This window comes from Acanthochromis polyacanthus, chromosome 18 (genome assembly GCF_021347895.1).
Source record: "Acanthochromis polyacanthus isolate Apoly-LR-REF ecotype Palm Island chromosome 18, KAUST_Apoly_ChrSc, whole genome shotgun sequence".
In the NCBI taxonomy this organism is placed as follows: domain Eukaryota; kingdom Metazoa; phylum Chordata; class Actinopteri; family Pomacentridae; genus Acanthochromis; species Acanthochromis polyacanthus.
Window position 1 is genome coordinate 18,575,836 of NC_067130.1, and position 26,545 is coordinate 18,602,380.

The following is a 26,545-nucleotide window of genomic DNA, read 5'->3' on the forward strand; positions in this document are numbered from 1 at the left end:
ATAGCACCAATGACAATCAAATTGTCTTGGAATAATTACAAATCAAAGTTGTTCATTGTTTGTTTTATTTCAGTATTTGATTTAATGGAATATTTTGTGTTTTAGAAGTATTTACAGTAGCTGCGGAAAAAATATCACCTGGTCAAAGTGTTCTGTCAAAAAAATTTATGATTTTTTTTAGAGAAGGAAGTGAGAATGAACCAGTCAGAAAAAAAAAGAACTTCAGACAACCTCTCATGTGAAACTTCTCTTGTCTGTTTCCCATAGCTCATCATTTCTCTTCTATATATTTCACAGACAGAGCAACAAGCATCCAAGCATCAGTGCTGGACTTAAGGATGGGAGATACTTTGCTGTCCGTCCTGTTGTTACCCAGTGAGTACCAGCAGCTTTTCATCAACTTGTTTGCTTCACACGTGTTGACAAGATGTTGGAAAGTGACTTATTTTAGTTTAGATTCAGAGAAGTGTGTGAAATCATCACAGAAAAAATATCATTGCTTCATTAGCAGTGAAGATTTGACAGATTTTATACATTAAACTTCTTCCATCTTCCACTGTGAATGCTCATCATGGATCCCCAGTTGTTTCGTTTTGGTCATGTTTTCTAATGAGTTTCAATCTTTATTTTAGTGCTGATTACACTCCTCTACTATGGACATGCTCAAGGTAACTGCTCAGATGTACTTTTTAATCATTAATATCATTCATTTAGGACGAGTCTTTAGCTGTGTTTTTTTTGGTCAGTGTATTCATTATTTTAAAGACATATTGTAGAGTTAAACAAAACACAGAATGACAGTACATGTTTGTGTTGGGTTCTAGATGCTGTGCTGACAACTGATCCCAACTGGTCCACTTTTTTTGTCGGAGAGTCTGTTACGTTCATATGTGACATGAGCGAAGGCAAAGATGCTGACTGGGAATACAGGATCAAGAAGGATGGCCAAGAATATCTTGCCAGCAACATACATCAGGGCTACATATTAGGACCTCTGACTACAGATGACGGCGGTGAATATCAGTGTGTTGGTTACAGGAAGAGCTCACATTATCCCAAGAAGAGTAATACTGTCTCATTAACTGTTGCAGGTAAGTTCCTCAGTGTTTTATCAACATGACCAACAGCACAAACACATGATCCCTGTTCATATTTTCATCTCAATTATGTAGTACAGCCTATATTTAATTAATATGATTGTGTAAATGTTTTCGAATAGTGTGATGCTTTAGACTACTGGATCTTTCCTGCTTTTCCCATAAGAATACACTGTGCTAAAAACATTCAGAATTATCACAAGTATGTTGTTTTGTGTGCTTTAACACCTGTTGCGGATGGAATATGTGAACTAAAATAAGAAAAGGAAACACAGTTAAGCCTTCCGCATCAAGAATTTTACCTAATTATAGATGGCAGCTGATGGTATGTCCTCTGTCTAAACCAAAAACTTTGTGTTTCTTTTAGTGCAGTGCATTTGTTGACAGTAAATGTCATCAGACAAAAGAATGGAGAAATTGTAATGATGTGCTTATTGAGATTTGAAACCACAAAGTCTGTCTTCATGTTGAAATGGACATAAATCACCATTGATTGAAAATGTTGTAAAGTGCAGTGAGAATGACAATTACATTTTTGTTTTCTTCAGATTTAAAGAGATGAAGAATTTAAAGCTAACATAATATGAAAACATTCCCAAATGTCCATTTTTTCTGTATTTTTTTAAGGCATTGCCGTGACAATAATTGCATGTTTGTTTTTTAAATAACAGCTGCACCCACAGCCACACTGACATCAGGCACAACAACCATACCAATAGGAGCCAGTGTGACACTGACCTGCTCTGTGCAGAGTTCTGTCAGCTGGAAGTACCAGTTTCTCAGAGCTACCCAGAATAACTCTGAAGTTGTTTTGAATCCGGTTGAAGCAAATGACGAACAAAACAGTGTTGCCAGCGTATCACAAGGAGGCATCTACCAGTGTAGGGGAGGAAGAGGAAATCCAGTTTTCTACACTTATCTAAGTGAAGAGGTCACCATCAGGATAATCTGTGAGTTCAGTAATTTGGTTTGAAATGTGCTTTCTTTTGTGATTACCATTAGAATTAGTGATGCAACTTGCAATGTTAAGTTTTCTTATTACATTCTCTTTGACTAACTATCATATCTGGTGGAAACAGTTTCCAATGAGGCTGTTTTAACACGACAACCCAGCTGGCCTCAGGTGTTCAGTGGTGAGAGAGTCACTCTGACATGTGAGATCGTCGGAGGGGAGAACACCAAGTGGGTGTACGAATGGAGTGGAACCAAGTCATATATACACTGGACATACAATGATTACTATTTCTTCAGTGTTTTGGAGTCCAACAGTCGAGACTACATGTGTAGGGGTAGACGCATAGAGGACCTCTATTCTTTAACTGAGTGGAGTAAAGCCATCTCACTGTCAGCATCACGTAAGTCATGACTGTTGTTTGTTCTGTTAAAGTTCTGTATTATGCAACATTGTCACCCCGCACAGGGTCGATTAAAGGGTTTACAACGATTTTACATCTTAGATCACACTATGAGTTAACAGATTACAATATGCTTTGACGTAGACTCAACCAGATAGTTTGACTAGAAAGGTTTTGTTGACCTGCACAGTGCCAATGTAAAAAATAAAATATCATAGTTTTGTAAGAAATTTTTAAATTTTCTGTCATGCTGAAGTGAACCATTGTAAGTTTTAACCCTCATGTCATCCTGCGGGTCTAATTTGACCCGTTTTAGTTTGAAAATGTGGGGAAAAAATGTATATTTTCACAGTGAAACTTCTGATGTCCACATTTTCAACATTTTTGGGAATTCTGAACATTTTTTGGTGGAAAAAAAGAAATGTTGAAAATGTTTCTTAAGAGCGTTGACAAAAAAATCTCTTTTTTTGTGAATGTTCTTAAAAAATAATTGTTTTACTGATATACATGTAATCACTTTAGGTATTTTTTAGGACTTTTTGGAAGCTTTTTACTCATTTTTTGAAAATATTTACAATAATTTTCTTGCCAAATTTGGGGGATTTTTTAAAAAAAAAAAAAAAAACTCTTAAGGAATTATTGGAATTTTCTTCCTGAAGAATTTGGAAATGTTCAGAAATTTGGGGGATTTTTTTGCTGAATTTTTGGATTTTTTTCAGACAAGGAAGCAATTTTTTTGGTGCCCGTAAATGAGGACAACAGGAGGGTTAAAGCACTAAATTGTTTTAACCTTTTTAGATTAGGTTTAACATGAAGCCAGAAGAGTGACTGTTTATATTGATGTTGAAAGTAAAATTTGGAGCTACAATCAAGATGTGAACTGAAAAAGGAATTTGTAATTTTCCATTTCCAAGTAATTTCTAAGCACTAAACAAGTCCTTAAATTACATTTTGAGAAACAATTCTTGATTAAGGTTAAGGTCTCAAAATTAAAGAATTTCTTACTTCTTTTTACTATTCCCATGTAGAAATTCTTTGCGTAGATCTGCGTCTTATCATCCTCAATGAAAGAATGTTTCTTCCACTCTTTATTTAAAACATAAAGATGAAGCTGACTCATGTGGTGAACACTTGAGCTCTCTGTCAGAGGGCATCTGAGACTTCACCAGGTGAGAAGACATGAGTGTTCTGGTGGAAGGTGGTGGTCCTGGAGCTCAGTTTTATTAATTATTCTGTTTGTTGTAAACTGAGGAGGAGGTAGACCAGTAGTTTCCACCACATAGGTCAGCAGAGGCTTGGGCAGTCAACCATCAACATAGTCTTTGTGGATTAACTTTTCGGGTAACATGAAACATTTGTTGCATGAAGATCTAGAACAGCAATGAATGAATGAAAGTGCTCTGGCCAATACCAGAACAAGGTCCATTAAGTTCTTGTTTTTGCCAAGTTTCTCACAATGACACAATGACAATGGCTACTTTTTATTTATCATTATCATTTTTCTAAACCCACTGACAGATAAACCACAGGCTCTGTTAAATGCTGACGTCAGAGACATTCCAGTAGGAGGCAGTGTGACCCTCAGCTGCTCAGTGAACCAATCATCTGGATGGGAATACTTCTGGTACAGAGATAACAAATCCTCTGAACCCCTGAGCAAAGAAGATGCTGCTTTCCGTTCAAATGGACGAATCAGTGTCTCACTGGGAGGACTGTACTGGTGCCGAGGAGGAAGAGGAGACCCTGTTTATTACACAGAGTACAGCGAACCAGTTGGAATCAGAAAAAATGGTGAGTTTTCAAGGTATTTATTATTTGCTATTTGGATGATGAAGGTCTATTACCGAAACGTTGCACCAATAAATTTATGATTGCATGTTAGACAGTCTGTATATGTAGCCCTGTGACAGACTGGCGACCTGTCCAGGGTGTCCCCTGCCTTCGCCCGAGTCAGCTGGGATAGGCTCCAGCACCCCCCGCGACTCTAGTGAGGATAAAGCGGTGTATAGAGAATGGATGGATGGATGTTAGACAGTGGCTTGGTGGTTATCACTTTCACCTTGCAGTTAGAAGCTTCCAAGCTTGCCTCCTCACCTTCCCAGGATCTTTCCATATGATATTTGCATGTTCTCAGGTTCTCCAATCTCCTCCCACAGTCCAAAAACATGCTCAGGTTAGTTGGTAACTCTAAATTATCAGTAGATGTGAATACGAGTGTGATTGCCTCTATACGTAATCCTGTGATAAACTGGCGACTTGTCCAGGGTGTCCCCTGCCTTCACCCTAAGTCAGTTGAGATAGACTCCAGCCCTCCACGACCCTAATGGGGGATTAAGCAGTGTATAGATGATGGATGGATGGATGGAAGTTACACAGTGTGCAGGAGTCTGTTTTTTGTACCTGTTGGATGTGCTCTTCCCTCTCCTATGCACCTGCCTCATGAAACAGATGTGCAAAGAGTTCCTTGTGTGAAAAGTTCCCTTGTTTTCAAGGTTTTAAAAAAAAATTGTTTTAAAAACAATTCTGTGAGTATTTATGAATGACATCATCAGGTTCTGAAGCCATTTTGGTGGATGTTGATTTCACCTGTTGTTTCTGTCTGTGACGGTGATTCTTTAATATGAACAGTCCCAAACAAAGCAGTTGTGACTCTGCAGCATAACTGGCTTTAGGTATATAGAGGAGAGACAAGACGTCTTAAATGTGACATCCAAGAGGAGACATGCTGACACAGAGAAATAATGACTGTATGTAGGATGCAAATGTTGAATGTAACCCACCAACAATACACAGTAACATGTTATATTTTGAGAAAAATCTCTTTCCAACAGAAACCAAAGCTGTCCTCATTCTGTCTCCATCATGGCTGATTCCTGGAACCTCAGTAATTCTCAACTGTAAGGTTCAACATCCGTCTGTAGGATGGAAGTTCTTCTGGTATAAGACTGTTCCCAAAGTATCAGGAAACTACAGTTATGAGCTGCTGCCTGGTAGCACCAGTGGGACTGAGCAAGATTCCTACATTATTCATGGACAGACACATACAGCTGGATACGCATGTCGAGCTGGAAAAGGAGACCCAGTGTATTACACTGAGTACAGTGAACCAAAGTTTGTCTGGTCTGGAGGTCAGTTTGCACATTTGATTTATTTATTATTATTATTATGATTCCGTTTATTTAGGAAGGGGCAACACACAAGACTAAACATAAATGTTGCCATTTGATCTATTGTACCAGAGTTAGCTTTAAGCTCATTTCCATCTGCAGTCTCTTGGTAGGTCACCATTGCCACGTTTACATGAGACCTTTAATTCCTCTTTAATTCGGAATTAAAGTTAATTCTGCTTTCAAATCTCCTTGCAAACACTTAATTCCGAATTAAAAAGTTAATTCCGAATAAACTTAATTCCAAATAAACTACCTAGTTTATTCTGATGTTCATTCAGAATAAACTAATTCCTGTGTACATTCTATTCATGTATACAGTTAATTCCGTTTTAGTTAATTCCGGTCATTCTGCGCATGCTTGGCTCCTCACTTAATGACGATTTAGCAACGTACACGTTCTGCGACCTTACTGGCGCGAGCACATCAAGGGACCCAACAGAAGTAGTACGCTGTTTCAAAATGACAATAAAAAGCAAAGCGAAAAGCATGCTTTTCAGTTGTTCTTCCATGTTGTTGAGGAAAAGAAATGCTGCGGCAAATGGAGTTTGTTTTCTTCCGGTAAACAGGGATAAGTCACGTCCACTGCCTGTCCAATCAGAATCCTTTCCAACCCCCAAGCGTTACAGCGGAATTAAGGAAGGGGAATAAACGTGCGGTCCATGTAAACCTTAATTCGGAATTAATATTTCCATGTAAACGCGAAGCACAAAACTTTATTTCCGAATGAGTAAATTCCGAATTAATAATTTCGAATTAAAAAATTTCATGTAACCGTGGCCAATGAAAACACACACACAAAAAAATACTAAAATGGAAAACAAAAAAACTGGACAACAAAATACATGACATGCTGAAACAAAACATTAGACACAAATACATGCAGTCTTAAAAGCACACACGGACACACATTCACACACAAATGCAAATTTAAAAGACAAAGAAAAAGAAAAAGCTGACTACCCAAGGACGGTGTGTCTCTTTGTTTTCAGCTTGGTTTTTCCAGTCTGCTTATGACAAGTCTTAAAAATTAAAGACCGTCTAAAATTTTAATTGATTGTGCACGTCTATATGTCTACAATGAAAGAAAAGTATTGTAGTTGTATATGTAGCTTCTCAGTCAAGCGCCTGGTCAGATTTTTTATTTGTATTTTTCGGGGTTTTAATGTTGTTTTTTAATTGAAGCTTTTACATAACTTTGTATAGTTTCACATTTTATTGTAAAACAGTTGTGCTGAATTTACACATATATCAACCTGCTAAATTTGTTATTTTTCATTGAAAATGATTATTGACTATTTTATTATTATTGAACAGGATATGTCCTCAGGTCTGACCCTTTATCATTGTTTGGTTTGCAGATCTTCATTCAGCACTGTCTCTTACAGTGAATCCTGACACAGTGCAGCACTTTCACAATGACTTTGTTTTACTAAGCTGTGGGGAAAACTCTTCTGAAAGGAGGTTGAGCAGGTATTCTGAAGACGGCTTCCTGGAACACTGTTGTAGGTGGGGAACAAAGAATGGATCAACACGTAATGTTCATGGGATACGTTACGGTACTGTAGTGTATTGGTGTGAGTCTGGATCAGCATTCAGCAATGCAGTCAACATCACTGGACAGGGTGAGTTACAATTTGTAGTTTGGGAATTTAAAATTTGGAAACCAGCATATTCTATGTCCTGTTGATTCAGCCTAAGTTAATGTACTATTTTAACAACCATCTACCAGTATCTGTAAAATGTTTATATTTAGTTAGAGAATTCTAATTATTTTCTGCTCTGGTGAATTGAAATTTCTTGTACATGATTTGCCAAATTGGCCACTGAATTCCACATCACCAGTCACCCCTGCAAAAACAAAATGCTCTTTTGGTTTGGAGTGATTTGTACTGTAAATATGTCAGTTGGTAAAATAAGTTGTGCTTGGTTAATTCAATCTCAAATCATCATAGGGCTTCTGTTCAGACATCTCTCATTTGCTTGAAACTTATTTTTTTTAATCATGAACTATGGATAATGTTTTAGCTTTGTATAAACAAGTACTTTCTGAGAAAAATAGTAAAAACTGTTGACATTTTTCCACACATTCAAATTTGAGGATGTGTTTGAATAAAAATATCTTAAACTATCAAAGATAAAACCCTAAAATTGTCACAGTTTTGTCCTGTCATTGCCCCACCGAATGTGGATATGCTTAATATTTTGTGTAGAAATACTTTATTTGAATCTGTGCTATCCAGCAATTTCTTTGTTTTTGTGGTAAAACGTCATACCCTCTCAATTGGTTATTAAATATTTAATTACTGTTAGATTTTGAGTCAATGACATGATGGAAACTGACTGCACAAATTTAAGGCTTTTATCTTTAATATTTCCTGAAATAGTGTTGTTCAAACACCCTTGAAATTTAAAATGTTAAAATATATGCTGAATGTGGGCCAACGGGCAATAATAAATTAAATAAACATATTCTTTTTTCAAAATTTCAAGGTAAATCAGAGATGATCTAGCAGAAACTGTTATAATCCTCGTGTTGTCCTGACCAGAAAATGTTGTTGCCTTGTCTGAAAAAAGTCCAAAAATTCAGAATAGATTTCCCAAAATTTATAAAAATTTGCAAAATCTTCAAGAAGAAAATTCCTGAAAAGTTTGCCTCAAAAGTTTTGTTTTTTTTTTTAAATAAAAAATCCCCAAATTTGACAGCGAAATACACTGGATTTTGGTTGATGTTTTTCTGAATGTTCTTAAGTATTTTTTTAAATTTGTTTTTTCCACCAAAAAAATGTTCAAAATTTCCAAAAAGAATTTTGAAAATGTGGAAGTTTTCACTGTGATTTTTTTTTTCCTCATTTTTAAAACTTTAAAAACGGGTCAATTTGACCCACAGGACGACAGGAGGGTTAAAATATGATGATTCCAGATTGCTTGTTGCTGTTTCTAGATACTACCTGCTGTATTCATGATTGAAAAATGTTTTAGACACTCTGTAAGATAAGATTGAAAGCACCTGCGGTGTATCCTAATAACTACATTTCAGACTATACCAACTGACCTCAAAATGAATATTCATCATGTTGTTTGTATTACAGATGATGATGATGGTATTATCCTGGTGAGCCCTGTCCATCCTGTGACTGAGGGAGATTCTGTTATTCTTGGCTGCAAGTTGAGGACAGAAAATGTTCTCTCTGATGTGTTATTCTATAAAAATGACAGACTCATCCAAAGTGATGCCAGAGGAGAGCTGAGCATCCCTGCAGTGTCAAAGACAGATGAAGGTCTCTACAAATGCCAGTACTCGGGAAAAGAATCACCACAGAGTTGGATGGCAGTGAAATGTAAGTAAGAAGTAAAAGTGATTCTTTTCTTTTGTTTACGCTTGAGATAAATGTGTTAAAAAAATGTCACATAATTGAAATGAGTCAGTTTCATTCGATTTCTTGACAATTTCATTTGTGTAATAGAATTTGTATTTTAATGAATATGATAATAGAAAAGTATACATGCATTGTCATTTACAAAGAACACAGATACGTAGCTGCAGTACTCTATTACCAGTCAGTATCTCGGTACTTTAAGTCTGTATAATCAGTGTGTTACATATGGTTGCACATGAATCAACATCTTTTTTTCATTTTGATATTTAAGCTTGTAAGGCGTTTAAAATACACACTGGTTGACTTTGACTAATGGCATTTTTATAGTCCTAGTGAGCAGCACCTCCCTCATGACTGTAAGACATTCTGTTACATGTGGCTGCAAACTGAGTAAACACAAAGGGTTGAAGAGGATTGGTACGATTACTTCAATATTTTCAATACTGTTTGAATTTTACTGCTAGCTATATAAGGAGTATGTTTAATGTCAGAGCCGTACATCATAAGAGTAAATTATGAGTCAGTTTTCAATGTTAGCTTATACTTTGTCTGTGTCACATATCCTGTCATGCATGTATCCAAATGTGTGTTGTGTTTTCCTTGCTTTCCCACCCCTCCCTCTTCTCCCATCCCTCCCCCTTGCCCTCTTCTGTCCCTCTCAACCCGCCCGGCCAGCAGGCAGATGGGTCCCCCCTATATAGAGCCGGGTTCTGCTCGAGGTTTCTTCCCTGTTAAAAGGGTGTTTTCCTTGCCACTATCGCCTTTGGGCTTGCTCTGGGGGTCAGGCATATGGGTTCTGTAAAGCGTCTTGAGATGATTTGACTGTAATTGACGCTATATAAATAAAACTGAATTGAATTGAATTGAATTGGTGTTTAGTTTGACCTGGTACCTCGGTATTCATTTGTTAGTGATCATTTGCCACACTGCCCACTAAATACACAGTAGTCTGGCTTCTTTTGTTTTACATTATTTAGAAGGGATGACAGTCCTGAAGACCATTATTTTATCATTTTTGAACCTGAATTGTGGCATTAAATGCTTCGCATAATTTAGATTGCTAAAGTAATTTGATAATTGCAGGTTGTGCTCCTGAAAGCTCCTCACTTACCATTGCACTGGTTTGTGGAATTTTACTGCTTTTGATCGTACTGGCTGTGCTGGTGCGCTACTGCAGAAAGGGTGAGATATTTTCCAGTCAATAATTTACTGAAAATCACAGATAAATTCGGACGACGCGACAAGGAAAGAACAATTTGGATACAAAACAGTGTAACATTGTTTGTCTCTTTTACAGGTCTTCATTGTGACAGGTTGGTAAAACACTCTTGTGTCATTTTGAGTATTTAACAATACTTTACATGCGTCTTATTGAATTACTTTATTCACTAGGCTCACTCAGTGTCTGAACATCAACCAAGGCTCTGCGATGCGTCGAACAGAGAGCCAGAATGAAACTCAAGTTTACTCCTCTCTCCTCCATGGTCAGCTTTTCAGATCATTGTTTTCACAACTATTTCTAATACTCAGTTTGATTCTTTTTCTTTCTTTCTGAGCCAAAAGTTGTAGCGACTAATTTGATGCTTGATTTTCACTGACCTGTAGGTGATGCTTCTGTCTACGAGACAATCAGAGGCTCTGGAAAAACTGAGAGTGGTACTGTACAAGCATTGATTAAAGTGGAATTGTGAGAGATTACATTATGGGTGGCTAATATTTATTTATCAACGTTGTTGTTTCAGATGAGCCTGGCAATGACTACATTAATGCTACACCTCTTCACCAGACTGAAGGTTGTGAAGGTCAGTGAGTACAAAAAGTATCAAATATACAAATTTAGTGACAACTTTTCCAACTACCGATGTGTATATATAAATATGTTTGTGTGTGCGCATGTGAAAGAAAGAAAATTCAGAATCTCTAATCTGGCGTTGCTATAATAATTAAAGTTACATTTGACGTTGTAAAGATACTCCTGAGGCCACAATAAACTGTAGTCGAGATATGTGCATGCCAATGCCTACTTGTGTTTGCAGTAAACTGTATGAAGGATTGTCTTGTCATAGTGTTCTGTGGTCAAACCAAGTTTTTTTATAGAGAGGGAAGTGGGGGTGTACTCGTCAGACAGATAAAGACTTATTCAGACAACATCTGCTGCCATGCTGATATGAAACTTCTCTGTTTCTGCTTGTAGCAAGTGAGGTTAAGGGTGATTACATTTTCGTTTAAAGATTTTTGAACTAACAAAAAGCAACATAAGAAGCAGGAGGGTTCTCAAAAGGTTTTACTCCTTAGAATGGTGACTAAGCTCTATTTTTTATTAGATTCTCTTCTCATTTGGTAGTAATGGCAGAGGCAACAAGTCCTCCAACTCATTCGACCACACAGGTCGTATGTAACGTGCACCGGAATACGACCCATGAGAGCGTATTTACGTTAGCGCCCCTACGGGGAAAAGGAACGCATTACGGGATTTAATTCATGAAACGGCTTTTCCCTCGCGAAACGGCTTTTTCCTCGCTTTCCCAACACGGGTTTAGGGTTAGGGTTAGGGTTAGTGTTAGATAAAAGTTTGTTCATGGTGACATTTCACCTGCGACACCGGAGTGTCGATATTTACTCAACTGCTAGAGGTTGCTTAACGTCAAAACGTAACACTCGGTCGTAATACGTACAGACGACCTATGTGGTCATTTTTTCTATTAGGACAGGCTCGCAGAGGAACACAGCAAATCAGGTTGCATGTGAGTGCCCTGAATAGGAAATGGCAAAGCTAGGTCACTAGTGGAACATAGTTTTAAAAATATTCTGTTTTTATATGCTTGAAAGCTTCACAAAAATAAAGACTTCCCTTCTCTTCACTACATATGCTTGACTATTGTAGTCTGTGAAAGAACACATGCTTGTTAGGGTCAGGGTTGCTGATCACCTCTTAATTTTGTTTTTAAACAAATCTAACAAATATGTGCGGTTATTTGAAAAGAAGCCTTAAAAGATTCTTTCTCATTTCATTAAAAAGACCAGAAGCATTGGTCCCATCTTGGCCGGTGTGCAACAATGGTCCACTGTTGGTAAAATAGAGAGAGTCTCCAGTGTAGAAAGATTGACTGTGTGTGTGTGTGTGTGTGTGTGCCCATGTTTTTGCTATATTGTGGGGACCAAATGTCCCCACAACTGTAGGAAAACCGAAAACTATGTCCCTTGTGGGGACCTCATTTCGGTCCCCACAAGTTTAAACAGTGTTTTCTTGGCCATGCTGTTGTTACTGAAAAAAGTAAAAGTGCATAAACATTTCTTTAGGGTTAGGCATTGTTTTGGTTAGGGTTAGGGTTTGGTTAAGGTTAGGGGTTAGATATGAATGGGAGTCAATGGTATGTCCCCACAATGATAGCAAGACACAGTGTGTGTGTGTGTGTGTGTGTGTGTGTGTGTGTGTGTGTGTGTGTGTGTGTGTGTGTGTGTAAAGTAAAATGTATCATATCACTCTTTTTTTAATTAAAAAATTCTTTCAGTGTGTCCGTTAAGTCGTTCATAAGGAAAATTGAGTTCCTACCTGAAATACATCTTCATAGACTTGTCCTTTCCGTGGTTCTGATAATTTTTACTAACTAGTGCAACTAATGTCAAAATATCCCACATCATTCCTCAAGGTCAGTTTGTGAATATATTAGCTGTGTTTTCAACACTGTCAAATTGACTGAAAGAAAACTTACACAAAATAGTTTGCTTCACAGGTTCACTGGATTCTTAAGGATGGGTTATAATCACATTTATTCTCTTGCTGCTGTAGCACAGCAATAAAACTGCACCCATGTCACATTTACAATAAATTTCAAATATGACAAAGATAAAGATGATGTTTACTCTCAAGTTTAATTGTGGTCATGTCTGGCAAACCCAATACTGCTTGATAATGTTTTATAATAAAAAAGATGAATGAATGAATTAAAAAGTAGTACTATTACATCTTAACTACTATGTCTTTGTTTTTCAGTTGTATTTATTGTGATTTTGTTTCAGGTCCATGAAAAGAAGTGTGTCATCGACAAAACAAGAGACGCATGGACAATAACATGAAAAACATGTTCAAACATACTGGACACAATTATACAACTGCTGCCATACCAACACCAGACACACAGTATTTTGAGCAGTTTTGCTGTAGATCGTATTAAAGAATTATGGCCTGGATTTAGCTTCGACATAAACGGCAACACTGCTGATACTGCTTTTAAACTCCTTATATCCTTATTATATATTTTTTGCAGTCATTTTATAGGTTAGAAGTTGTAGGATCATGTAAGTGTTTTTACAGTGTTGATGTTAAGCAGGTTGCATTGTTATCATCAGGCTTCTTCAACATCTTATTCAAACAGCTCTTTGGAAGAAACGTGAGAAAGTTTGTGTTTGTTGCACAATGGTAAATCTATATCAATATAATTTTTACATTGTACTATGTCATTTTTCTTATATGTAAGTATTTTTCTGCTGAATAATAAATAAAAAATCAAATGATTTGACCATAATGGAATGTATTTTCTAGTTGGTATTCTGAAAAGTCCACCTTATATAGTACACACGTTATCCTCTTTCTAGTAATCCTTGCAGCTTTTTTAGAGAAGTTTTCAACTTGACCATCACCATCTCTTTTTACTGCCATTCCAAAAATGCATATAAGCTGAGGAAACAGCTACCTGAGAAGTCCACAGCACAGAGTCCATAACTGCAAGGTGTAAAAGGTTGTTTAAAATATTTGTTCTTTATCTTTATGCCTTTCGGGATCAATTCGTCTTCTATTCAGTTTGCCATTCACAATAACAGATATTTGATCCATGGGTTCCCAAACATTTGCATATCACTGCAGATAGTTGCGGATGACATACAAACACACACAAACCTGTTCATAATGCAGACAGTATGGCTGCATTATGACAAAACAACAATGAGACACAAAAGGAGACAACATGGCACAAACAAGCCACAAAGCGACATGAACAAAATAAAATAAAAATCCAACACAAAGGAGACAAGGTGAGACACAAAACAGCAAAAATGAAACACTAAAAGAGACAAAGCTATACAAACTGGTGGCTCCTTGTAATTGTTGTATGCCTTCCTACAATCACCTTTCTCTTTGTGGTCATTGTGTGTCTCTTCCTGGTTGTCTTTTTGTTTCTTTGTGGATGTTTTGTGTATCCAAGTGATTGTTGTGTCTGTTTGTGTCCCGTTTTTCTGGTGGTTGCTGTTTTAGTGTGTCTTTACGGTTGTTTTGTTTCGTTTAGTGTCTCTGTGTGGCTGTTACAGGCTTTTGTGGTTATCTTAGACCTCTTTATAGTTATCGTAGGTCTCTGTGGTCGTTTTGTGTCTCATCGTTGTTTTTGTTTGTCTTTTTGTAATTCTTGTGTGTCTTTGTGGTTTTCTTGTGTCTTTAGTTGTATTTGCATCTTGCAATATCTCCATGGTTGTCTCAGGTCTCTTTGTGGTCTCGTTCATTGTGTGATCTAGCTATGTCTGCAGTCGTAGCAAGACACTGTCACTCACATCTGATCGGACACACAAACCTCTTTAATTTTTCTCTCAGACCTCAAATGTAATTGTTGTATATTATTTATTACAACCGTCATGTTTTTGTCTTTAATTTGTGGATGTAACAAGAAATGCGCTGGTGCAGTACTTCAGTATTGCCTACTGAACAGGCAGATGGAGGTAAATTCACTGGAGAGTGATAAAGGACCATTTACTTCTTAATCTACTTAACCAAGATACCACACTGCCTCCTACTGGTCCTACTGGATACAGAGATAATTTCCTCCCAGTAATACTGGCCTGTTCAAGTGGAGTCTGACCCCACTTAAAGAACCACAGCCGTGCAGTGTGCTTTTTATTTTATTTAGCATTTATTTAACCAAGTTAGTCCTACTGAGATCAGAGATCTCCTTTTCAAGGAAGGCCTGACCAAGAGGGCAGCGGCATAGCCACATTAAAAATAATAAAGAGCAGATAAAATTAACATTAAAACTTTCTCACATATAACACTCGCACACAGACTAGACTGTAATGATTTCATCGAACTTTAATCTCGTTCAGTGTAACAAGGGTTTAAAGTTGAAGTTAAGATTGTAATTCATTCCAAGCATTAAGTGCACAAAACCTAAATGCTTTCTTGCCCATTTCAGATCGTACTTTGGGGACGATAAATTGCATAGAATCCATAGATTGGAGATTGTGACTTCCATGTTTCCTTGTTAAAAAATGATATAAGTAGAAAGAAACAAACCCACAATGGTTCTGTAAATAAACGCATACCAATGACTGAGATGCTGGGCATTTAAAGATGTCCAGTTAACTTTAAAATAGAGCACACAATGGTGAGTAAGGAGAGCATATTTGATATTGAATCTCAGTGCCCCAGGGTACGCACTATCCAGGCTTTTAAAACAATGAGCCGATGCCTACATATACAACACATCTCCATAGTCAATAACAGGCAAAAATGTTATTTCCAGCACATATACTGAATGTGTTCCTTATAAGACTAATGGTCGTCAATTAAAAATCCGAGATATTTAAGAATAGATATCAACTCTATTTATTGACCATTTCTTGTTAAACATTTTCCACAGTGCTGATCCTTCAGCAGTTTTGGAAATAGTAAAGAACATACATTTTGTTTTGTTTTTTTGTGCTAATGCAATAAAAACTATTCGTCTGTCCATAAGCACTTCTACTTCTTTAGACAAAAAGCCACCAAATTGAAGGTTCATATACAAATGATTTGCAGCTTTTCAAACTCCAATCTAAAAAAATGCAGAACTATCAATGCATAGCTGAAGAGCACTGCCAGTGGATGTGGTGGGACGACAGCATATATTTCATAAATATGCTGCCTGCAGGCCTCTTCTTCTCCGAGTGGATGATGTTGGCAGAAGCAGCATCTGGGGGAAATCTTACAAACTATTGGTTATCTGTCCTAAAATGTTCGCTAAGGCAGGTGTCTACTTGAGTTATAATAGGGCTCTGTTTTATTTTATTGAGTTATTTCTGTACTTCAGGGTCTGTCTGTTCAGCTGAGCCATGAGAAGTCTGAAGAACTGCACTAAGATCACACTCAGGGAGATTTTCTGAGGACTGAAACAGATGATACAGACACCGACTGTTGCAAGAAACACAGCAGTGTTTTATTCACATATTACTGTCAGTGTAAAGGAACACTAGACAGGAAACAGTGATGATGATCACTGATAAAAAATACAATAATGTTAATGTTCTTTATTTTTTAAAACGAGGGTTTGCAATGTGCTCTGTCAGACAAAGCATGAAGCAGAATATCCAGCAAAATACCAACATGCCAGACAGTGAAAGCAAACGAAGCAAGGTGAAATTATGATTTTGGTGACAACTAGAAGACAAAAGATGCAAAAATATGTCAATGCTAATAAGCTCAAACATATTAACAAAAGCAATTAAAAGGGTAATAAGTAATTTTAGAAGTGTCATTTTATTGAAACAAGTGTATGAAAGTTTTATAAGAAGTGGTTTGTATTTTCATAGGGCACTTTTCCAAATCCAGGTTGCTGGACAAGGCAATCAAAATAAAACACAGAACTCATAAAATCATCAGATCTTCAAAGAAGACTGATAAAAACACAACACAGTGTGATAAAAAAAAAAAAAGTGTTGGAAAGGGTTTATGTTAGGAATGGGGGATGTGGAGAACCCAGACGCAGACATCACAGACAAAACGCTAGGCATTATTAAAAGAATGTATTAACAAAATCAAAAAACCTATTACAACTGAAAACGAGACTGAAGTGGACAAAACAAAACTTGACAGCAGCTGAACAGCAAGACTAAAAGGGTGACAAAAAACTAAACTTAGACAAAGGCAAAAACGGCTAGACTGAAAAGGTACTTACACAAGGAGAACAAACGACAAATGCAAGAGCAAACGAGAGTCCAAACAAGTCGAGTCCAAAAGAGGTTAATCCAGAAGAGGGTGAAAAATGATTAAGTCCAACAACTGATATAATCCAGCGGTGGAGGGTAAGTGGGGAGTGACGAATGAACTGCATGGAGATCCTACTATGCGTCAGCAACAACTGAGAGGAATGGCAGAGCTTAAATAACAGGGAAGGGGACCAGGTGGATTGAGTTGAGCTGATTGCAACAGGTGAGAATGATGAACTAATGAGACGACTGCCAGGGGACGAGCGAGTGGAAGAGAGACAGAAAGGAAAGACACAGCCAGAGGGAGACAGAGATACACAAGCCAAAAAACACACACTAAAGGGCAACAACACTGAGGGAACCAACAGACTTAGATTAAAGCAACAAACAAACAGAATCAAAAAGGTTAAATTCAACGAGGGGACTAAAGGTGGAAGAAGGAACAAAGAGGCAGCAATAGGGCAGAATCCTGACAGTTTATGGAAGAAATACTAAAAACTGAAATATCATCAGGAAAGGATCTTCAATAAAGGTATATTTACAAAGAGACTTAAAAGAGGTAAAATCATGGTTACACAAGGTTTGTGTTCTGGTCTTGATCTTGGAACAGAAAGAAGATCCTCCCACCTGAGGATGTAAACCAAAGAGATTGCGATTGCTACGACCCTACAGCATTAATAACTGTGAAGAACCTTACTAGTTCTCAATGGAAATTAATACCCTGCAAAAAATATACATGGAACCCCAACAAAAACAAGAATTTCCTGTATTTTGATTTATTACAAGGGGCCAGCCGAAGCCACTCTCATTGACACGATACAGTTTGGTGAACTTAACAAAATGATTTCTGATTTTGAGTCACTTCAGAGGATGAATCCTTCAGCTGCCATCACAGAGACAGTCTTAAGAGGTTCTTGGGTCACCTGGTCTCAGGGAAGGGTTTATCTGTATGTTGTTTGTATTAGAGCCTTGAATTGATGCTTTATGATGTGAGTGTGAGCATCTGCACAGAAAATAAAACTGGGCCTAAACCTGAACTATCTACAGCCTTAGATCCCTGGGAGTCATTGGAGGAACACAGTGTTGACATCACGCTGTATTTTAGGTGTACTGGTGTTGACAGTTGATTCATTAGCATTGCAGACAATCTGATACCTTCTCACACTTATAAAAAATATTGTGTGTTAAAATGCATCAAATACACATTGTGGAAGAGAAGGAAAATATTCTATATCACACCTTTAGTAACACATTTAGTAGCAGTGATAGCAAACTGGAAATTATGTAATTTCTCTGTTTTGCTGTTTCCAAATGATTCAGTTAATATAGAGACTGCTAAAGTACTAAAATAAAAATAATGATGATGTAAAATGTCAATATATGGTAAAATAAATAAATAAATAAGTACTGGCAGAATCTTCTCCCAGTGTCATTTAAGACTGATTAATCTGTCACAGTGTGTGAAATTGTGCTGTCGCAACAAAGTTCTATTCGGCGACATACATTCATTGCTCCCCCAAGAGCGCAGCAGAGTTGTGTGACAATCAGGGTACATTTGTCTTTCTGTATGTCTGTCTGTCTTTCTGTGTGCAACATTACTCAAAAACCGAATAACGGATCGGGATGAAATTTTCGGGGTCAGAAATGACACAAGTTCGATGGGTGTGGAGTTATCGAGACTTATCCGATAAAAATCATACAACGACTGAGCAGCCTTGGTGGAGTACTGCTCTCTCTGAGTGCTTTTCTTGTTTTACTACTGACGACCTCATTGTTGAGGCTCTTACTAGCAACAAATACCACATCCAACATTGTGTAATTGTCTGACTATAAAAACGTGTTTGATGGAATCGAAAAGCAGCATAGTCAAACAATCACCACTGTTTAAGCTGTCTTTCCATGTAAAGTTACAGTTTTAGCCTTAAGCCTGCAGAGCACCCTCTATCCTTGTGTAGTATAGATAAGAAAAACAAATCAAAACAGAACTGACTTAAAATAAAAAAGAAATCCTGGAAGAATCCTCAGAACTAAGGTTATATCAGTCTAAGTTGTGTTTGAATTGAAAAGATTTACTGCAACAATTCCATTCTGTTGCTTTGGAGGGAATTGGAGCCACTTTACAGCCACTCTTGTCTGTCTAGACAACAGAGCAACAAAGGCAAAAAGCAACTCCAGCTAGACAGCATTCATAAAACATGAGTCCACAGGGATCTTTCTGACTGGACACACTGTGTAATTTTTAAGTGTGCCTGTTACTCATGAACCTAAAACCATCTGATTGCTCATTATCCTATTCAGAGCGCCAACAACCACAGAGAAATCATAAAGGTGTCTTTAGCGCTTTTGTTTGTAGAATTCAACAGAATATGTTAAGGGAATACACAGTGTAAACTTGAGCTTTTTGACTACAGAACCAGTTTGCTTAGCATTCATATATATTTGGCAATTATAACAAAATAAAAAATAAGCTTCAAACTCCTTATAGCTGCACAACATCCCTATTATAATTAGGTCTGATTGAGATTTTAAAATGTTGGATGTCATTTTTACTACTGTAGGAAAAAGGTCTGCACTGTAGGTCTCAGCCAAAAGAGGGTACTGTTTCCTAAATTGTGACTTATTAAAATCCTATGAAGCATTTAGCTGTTTTATAAAGTGTTTTATATTCAGTGTTAATAACTGAATTATTAACTTATCTGCCTGTCATTTAATGCTCACTGTCTTTGAATGCAGAACATCTTTTAAAAATGACTCGGACTAGACTCTCTTTTGATATTCATCCTGTATTTCTTGTATTTTTGAAAACAATTCAAACCACATTTATTATAACAAAATACATCAAGTTGCAAGTTCAGTATGCTTATCATCTCAACAGTCAGCAGGTCATCAGCAAACCCTTTAGGCAAAGAGTTAGCATCTAGCATTAAGATATATGTTTTCACATTTTTGTCAGTATGGAAATGCTGCACCTGGTTGGATCAGATAGGTTCTTCACTTTTCAGCAATTCAGTTGATTTTATGGTTTTTATGGTTTATATCCCTCATGACATTAAAGGCATTATGGAGGATGTTTTTTTTGTTTAATTTGTCTGATTCACATAAAATGAACATACTGACCTTTAGTGGACTTGTATGTATGGTCTCTAAAAGAATAAAAAATAAAATAAAATAACTGTGGACATGGCAGGACCTGAAAAACATCAGCCAATCATTGCGCTCGGACCGAGGCGTTTGGTTTGCTCCCTTTCCTGTCAATCAAAAATCTTCCGGCTCAGGCCTAGTTACGTAGATTACGTACGCCTTGGACTTAGGTGTTTTCTGTATGTGTTGCTTTGGTATAGCTTCGTAGTTAGCTGGCGACTTGTTTTGCTCATCTTTTTTTTACATAATGGCAGATAAAGATCCAGGGGGACCCAGCGGTAAAAGAAAGCTTCACGAGTGCTACGCAAGTTTCTGGAGGGGGGCGTTTCTTCGTAAATGTTAAGAGGGGGGAGGTTAGAGGGGGTGAGGGAGAGGTTGTATGTGCGCATGCTACGTTCAAAGTCGTAGGAAATTAAATCTCCTCTAATGCCTTTAAGCCTAGAGGTGTTGAATTTTATACAGGGTGGTCAGCAAGATTTCTAGCATATGTGGTGAATTGTTAAGTTCTGGCATAAAGCATGTCCTAATTCTCGTCTTTCAAAAATGTTTTTTTATAGACGAAGAGAAAGAACTTTTTGAGCCACTTGACCTGATGAAGTTTGTGTTTTGCTAAAGAAGCACATTTTCAGAAACTACAACAAGATGTTACCTTTCAAATAAAGTCTCACACAAGCACCTACAGTTTTTAATTAGAGGCCTTTTCACTTGAGTATGTCAAGCAGACAGAAACTCTATTAAAAAGGGATGGATGTAAAATGGTTAAAAATGACATAATGAAGGAAAATGTAAGAATTTACCAAAAGGACAGTCCTTTTTTGGTCTGAACTTCTCTAACTTCTCAAAGTAGACCCACTGCTCCTTGACACTGAGAGGAGTCTGTTGAGATAGTTCAGTGATAAAGATGCTCCGTGGCACTTCCTGTAGAGGTCCACCAGGCAGTGCAGAGGCCCAGGTGCCAACCCATGACTTCATACGTGGATTATGCCTCGCAGTTGGCCTGAGAGGGCCTGAGGATCTCCCAGAAGGAGGTGGGAGAGACAGAGGCCTGGTTTGTAGAATGGATGGACTTTCATTCTCAGTACATTAACATTTTCAGTGTACATTTACAAAATAATGGATGTTTACAATGTGGTTTGCTATCAAATGCTTTGGTTTGCATTCAGCGCTCTGCAATTAAGCCACACACACACACACACACACACACACACACACACACACACACACACACACACACACACACACACACACACACACACACACACACACACACACATGCGCGCCTGGCACATGCAGACATACTGTAAACATTTTAAATCTTCCTCCTGGTTTCCTGGAGACTCTTTCCAAGTGGTCATGTTTGGGCTGTCAGGATTAGCATCACAGCTGCTGCACCTTGATGAGATAAAACCACACAGGCGCTGTGGACACCCAGTAAGAATTACACACATCAAGTGTCTTTGTCAGGTGTTTGTGACTGAGTGCTGCTAAAACAGCTCCACTGCTCCTTGGTATTAATTCTCCAAGTCTCTAGAGCTCTGCTAGAGGGATGAACACCTTTCTTCCAAAAGATATTCCTTTATTTCATGTTTTAATGATGGCATTGGAGAACACAGTCTGACACATCAGTCCAGAACCTCCCAAACGTGTTTTGTTACATTAGGATCTGTTGACTGTGAAAGAAGTGATAGATATGATCATTCAGTTATATTCTATGAAATCTCTTTCCACTGAGGGGACAAGTGGACCCAAACCTTGCCAGCAAACCAGGGCCATTGTGTGCTGGTGAAGTCTTCAGTTGTTTCCTTTAATTATCATCTGTCTGTCTATGATTGTCAACAGCACTGCACCACCAGCAGAGGGCACAAGATGCAACTTACACTCAGGCAGGTCTGACATCGGTGAGGCCTCTTACACAAGATTTTTCCTGAGCCTGGCCTCCCTGACACCACTACTCCACATCCACATATGGATACTAATAAATATCTTCTGAAAAACTGAAAAGACTTTAAGAGTCAAATATAGCTGAAGAATACCACAATCGGTGCTACCAGCTACTTCACAGCTTACAGTGAAAGAACTAAAACTTCCCCCCGGCCTTACACTACTGAGCACTTATATTCCATCCCCTGAGGAAGTGTATGGCACTGATATGAAGCAAAATAATCCAGTCAGAAGGACCGGCTGCTTCCTTCCCTTTTGCCCACTTGGAGCTGCTGACCCATGAGGAAAATGCAGCTCGAAAGAGGATGTGATTTAATCACATTACTGCTTGATCAGCCATGCCTGAGTCATGGTCCTTGACTCCTGGTCTCTAAATGAATCACAGATCCACGGAGTCAGGGACGATTTGTATGTCACCCTGATTAAATCAGCTGCTTAAGTCAAACAACAGATCATCTGCGATCCCTTCCCCAGACAGCCCCTCCACGTTGCCGAGTGACTGTCAGGGTTCTTCAGGCACTTAATGTGAAGTGAAGGGATTGGCTGCGGGGCCGACGCAGAGCTGATTTCTGTTGTAAACTGTGAGAGTTAAGAGCCTCATCTCAGTTTCATCACATGTTTACTGGTATCAGAATGTAAATACAGTGCTATATGATACTTGGTTCTCCCTCTCCCTTCTTCTCACAGCTAATACAGTGAAGAATTAAACTGCCACACTTGAAAACATGAATCTAAACAAAATGATAAAATGGTGAAGTTCTTGTGTACTTTTCCTAACTACTTTAGATTACTGAGCTCGCTATGCAGCTTAATATAACTGTTAAGTGTCTAAAATCCCAACTTGTTGCCTCTCACTTCCTACCCTCTAATGGAATAGAAGCGTTGGATTGTGCTGCTAATAGAAGTCTTGTGGTTTCTTCGTTTCCAGGTCTCATGGCTCCATGGAAATGCATGACACTCACAGAACCCATGACACGGCTGAAAGCTCTCCTATCCGCTCCTCTCCCATCCTGAAACTCATTGAAACGCTGGTGTTTGAATTTCACAAGACAAGGTGTGTGAGGGGTCAGTGTTTGTGTGTCACTAAGTCGCCTGAGGATTATCACATGACTCATAGTTAACATAAGTACAGGCTGGGAACCAGCTTATGTCAAAGAAGGGAAGGGGAAGCAGGGAGGGAACATTCCTCATCAATGGATGCAGTATGTCACTGTGTTATGATGTTGAACAAGTGCTGGACTTAGACTACAATGCCTTATGTATGTTTCCCGCTAGCTCTAAGCTGTTTTAGGATATCTGTTTAAATATGGTAATTCTTTGCTACTCCTTTATGCATTTGTTTTTATTTATCTGCATATTTTGTAATACTCCTCAGTATATATTTTTAAATTCGGTTCAGTTCAGGTTTATTTAAATAGTGCCAATTCACAAAATACACTCAAAAACTCATGTTTGGGCAGTTTCCATCAATCTTTTTTAACAATCAATGGTATTTTATAATTGGCAGTCTTTACCATCTGCGATTGTTCGGTGAAACCTGAAATCCTGAACTTAAAGTGAAGAAAAAATAAGCTAAACCACAATCACGCAACAAGTTTTGTTTAAATTACACATAATATGTTGATGCAAATTTCAAGATTATTCTGTCAGCTCAGCCCATTGAAGCCAAAAGGACTGGATTTTTTTAAGGCCTTGCAACCAGACGCTTAAATCAGAGTTTGGTTATAGGGTCCTGCAATAATTTTTTTTAGAGTGTACGAGACACCCCATGATATCATATTATAGACAGAAGTACAACAATTCCAGTATCTCCCTTTTAGTAAGCTCTTTGGGTACAGTGTGTAATTTTCATATCATTTTTCTGTCTGCGTGTTTTCCTGTACCCCCCTGTGTTGTTTCTTATTTTAACCTCAGGGCCTTGTAGTAGAGTCTTTTTCTTTGTTTGTTTGTTGTTGTTTTTTACCGAGGTGCATCCTCTGACATCATTAACTGAGAGAATGAATCAAAGAAAACAGAAAGATATCAAAAGAAAGAAATACAGGAATTCACTGTTTACAAGCATTACAGCAAAGTCACAATTTATTGCTATGTGATTTCTAAGGGTATTATTTTAAGTAGCCTTTCTTTTACCTGTAGGCATAATCATGAACATCATATATGTGTATATTTAAACAAGTCTTTCACCTGATAGTATATTCACCTTTGCCCTACAAATGGAGCCATCTAATGGTTTGTGTCACATGTGTAACATCAAGTCACTGCTTTAAAATAAACTGTTGAGCTTATCGTTTTCCAATAGAGAAAAACAGACTGGCACTAAATTGACTTACCAAATTCATAACTTAATATGTAATATGTAAAATACATGTTTATCAGACTAATTCAGATATTAAAGTTCAGACTCTGTAATAATATATACTCATAAAATTACCTGACTAACTTTAAAGGTCTCATATGGTAAAAATAAAAAAAGTTTGGTATAAACTTGTAAAGTGGCTAAACTTGTAAAAGCTCTTAAGATATGAATACGTTGACTTCTGCCTTTTCTGAAGCCCACCCCACAAACATGCCAAATTAACCAACAGCTGTTCAGCTCAATCTTTGTATTATCCTGCCCTCTCACTGCATACAGATGAACCATTAAGAGCAGCTGCCTCTCAGTCCACCGTGTTTATTTTCTTTCTAACTTCTGCTAACTCTAAAATGTCTCAGCCACAAGCAAAGCCCACTGAATGTTCTGCTGGTGGCTGCAAGAGTAAACACAAGAGTCTTCATGCGTTCCCAGCATCTCAGGAGCTGAAGATCCAGTGGATTACTTTAAGTTTTGACGGCAATGTCACAACAACAACAGGAAAATAACTTATAGTATGTTTACACACTGTGAGGCTAATGTTGCTAACAATTCATTAGCTTTGATCATACAGTAGGCCCCTGATCAAAGTTCTGTGTAAACTCTAAAACTTGAGGGACTTTCAGAGAGAGTGAAAGGTCTAGGATCAATTTTAAACCATGTAACAAGAACTAGGAGGGGTAATTACTTTGTTTTTGTGTTGCCTATTCGGCTTTAGTTACTTTTCCTGCTCTCTGTGCTCACATGTGCCGTTTTTTAAATAGAGCAGAATTCCCAATCAAGTAGTGAAATGCAGCCCTTTAAACCTGTTACCACAAGCAAAATGGACCATCTTTCAGTATTGTATACATTGAAAACCTAATGACTCTAAACCACCCCTTGGAGTAAACATACTGATGACAGTGGAAAAGAAAAATTCTCTTTCAATAGCCAGAAATCTCGGGCAGAGCCAGGCTCAGGGAGGGCAGTCGTCTGCCTCGACCAGTTGGGGTGAGGGTAAATGGGAGAGAGAAATGGGAAGCAGAGATAAACAGACAACAAACAAAATAACAAAACACTGGACAGCTGGGTGGAGCAAGTAATTAAAGATCAGACCTGGACAGAGCTAACCTTGCCAGCAAGTTGATTTTTCACGATATTTGTGAGTTCACAAATCTCTCAAGAAAGCATCTTGTACCGCTCCCGCTTTCACTGTTCGGACAGAGCCAAGTTGGCACGGGCCAATCACGCAGCAGTATTCGTGTGTGGGGCGGGATATCCGGGTGTGAAGATGACACCAAGCGCCAGTAGATCAAAACAAACATGGCAACGGAGGACAACGATCGTGTAGATGCTGCTATTAAGTCAGTTTTAGCCGAATCTCGTATCGCTTCTTTGAAGGAAGAACAATGAGAGGCTCTTTGCGCATTTCTGGATGGTAAAGATGTTTGTGCTTTTTTACCTATGGGTTTTGGTAAGAGTTTAATCTACCAATTGGCTCCGCTCGTTGTGAAGATCCCACGAATGGCTAAAAACAAACCTGTCAGAGGCGGGACATACTGTTGCATTGTCCAATCCATGCCTCTTTCCTCCGAACGGATTTACATGGAGCGGTCCCAGATTGATATTGTGGAGTACTATCAAGTACTACACAATTATTAATCTGGCTATTGCCAGGTTAGGACAGAGCCAGAGATATTTTCAGAGAGGTATGTATGTTGATATTCCACTGGAAAGGCCTCATAAATATGTTCATGAAGAGCTGAGTCTTTGCTGTTGTTCAAGTGATCCTTGAGGCTTACAGCAGTAGTGCTGGACTTACTATAATGACAAAGACGTAGGTTCTTTCACTAAAAATACTCTCTACAGTAACATACAACTTTAACCTATTGGGAAAAATCTAATTAAATAGTATGCATTGCAAAGTAATGCAGTGTCTGCATTTTGGCCCAGCTTTAAAGGATCTTTTACAGTTACAGTATTCTCACATTTGGCTTTTTATTGAGACTGAAGACAAACTCTTCAGTTGTTCCACATTGAAGATGTCTGTGTTGGCTCTCCTCACTGCTTTGTGGTAAGCTGAACTCATCATGTGCTTTCATGAGTTTAGCAGTGTTCGATTCAAAATGTGATGACAGCTCTGGCTTCTCCCGATGCTGAAAAAACTGTGACCAAACCACAAAGAATT

The 26,545-nt window shown here is 38.0% G+C and overlaps 1 protein-coding gene and 2 long non-coding RNA genes across 3 annotated transcripts; all 3 read left to right on the plus strand.

Moving 5' to 3' along the window:
• Positions 1–288: 288 nt before the first annotated feature.
• Positions 289–1,085, plus strand: LOC127530779 (uncharacterized). The gene is made up of 3 exons (XR_007937427.1): positions 289–375; positions 633–668; positions 825–1,085. It is a non-coding gene; the product is annotated as an uncharacterized LOC127530779 (long non-coding RNA).
• A 324-nt stretch (positions 1,086–1,409) lies between these two features.
• Positions 1,410–8,968, plus strand: LOC110960817 (uncharacterized). Its single transcript, XM_051938954.1, has 6 exons — positions 1,410–1,422; positions 2,177–2,452; positions 3,971–4,243; positions 5,284–5,580; positions 6,981–7,244; positions 8,712–8,968. The coding sequence occupies exons 1-6, from the start codon at positions 1,410–1,412 to the stop codon at positions 8,966–8,968; spliced, it is 1,380 nt and encodes a 459-aa protein (XP_051794914.1).
• Positions 8,969–10,050: 1,082 nt separating this feature from the next.
• Positions 10,051–13,471, plus strand: LOC127530778 (uncharacterized). The gene is made up of 6 exons (XR_007937426.1): positions 10,051–10,181; positions 10,297–10,312; positions 10,392–10,483; positions 10,605–10,655; positions 10,742–10,801; positions 13,020–13,471. It is a non-coding gene; the product is annotated as an uncharacterized LOC127530778 (long non-coding RNA).
• Positions 13,472–26,545: the final 13,074 nt, after the last annotated feature.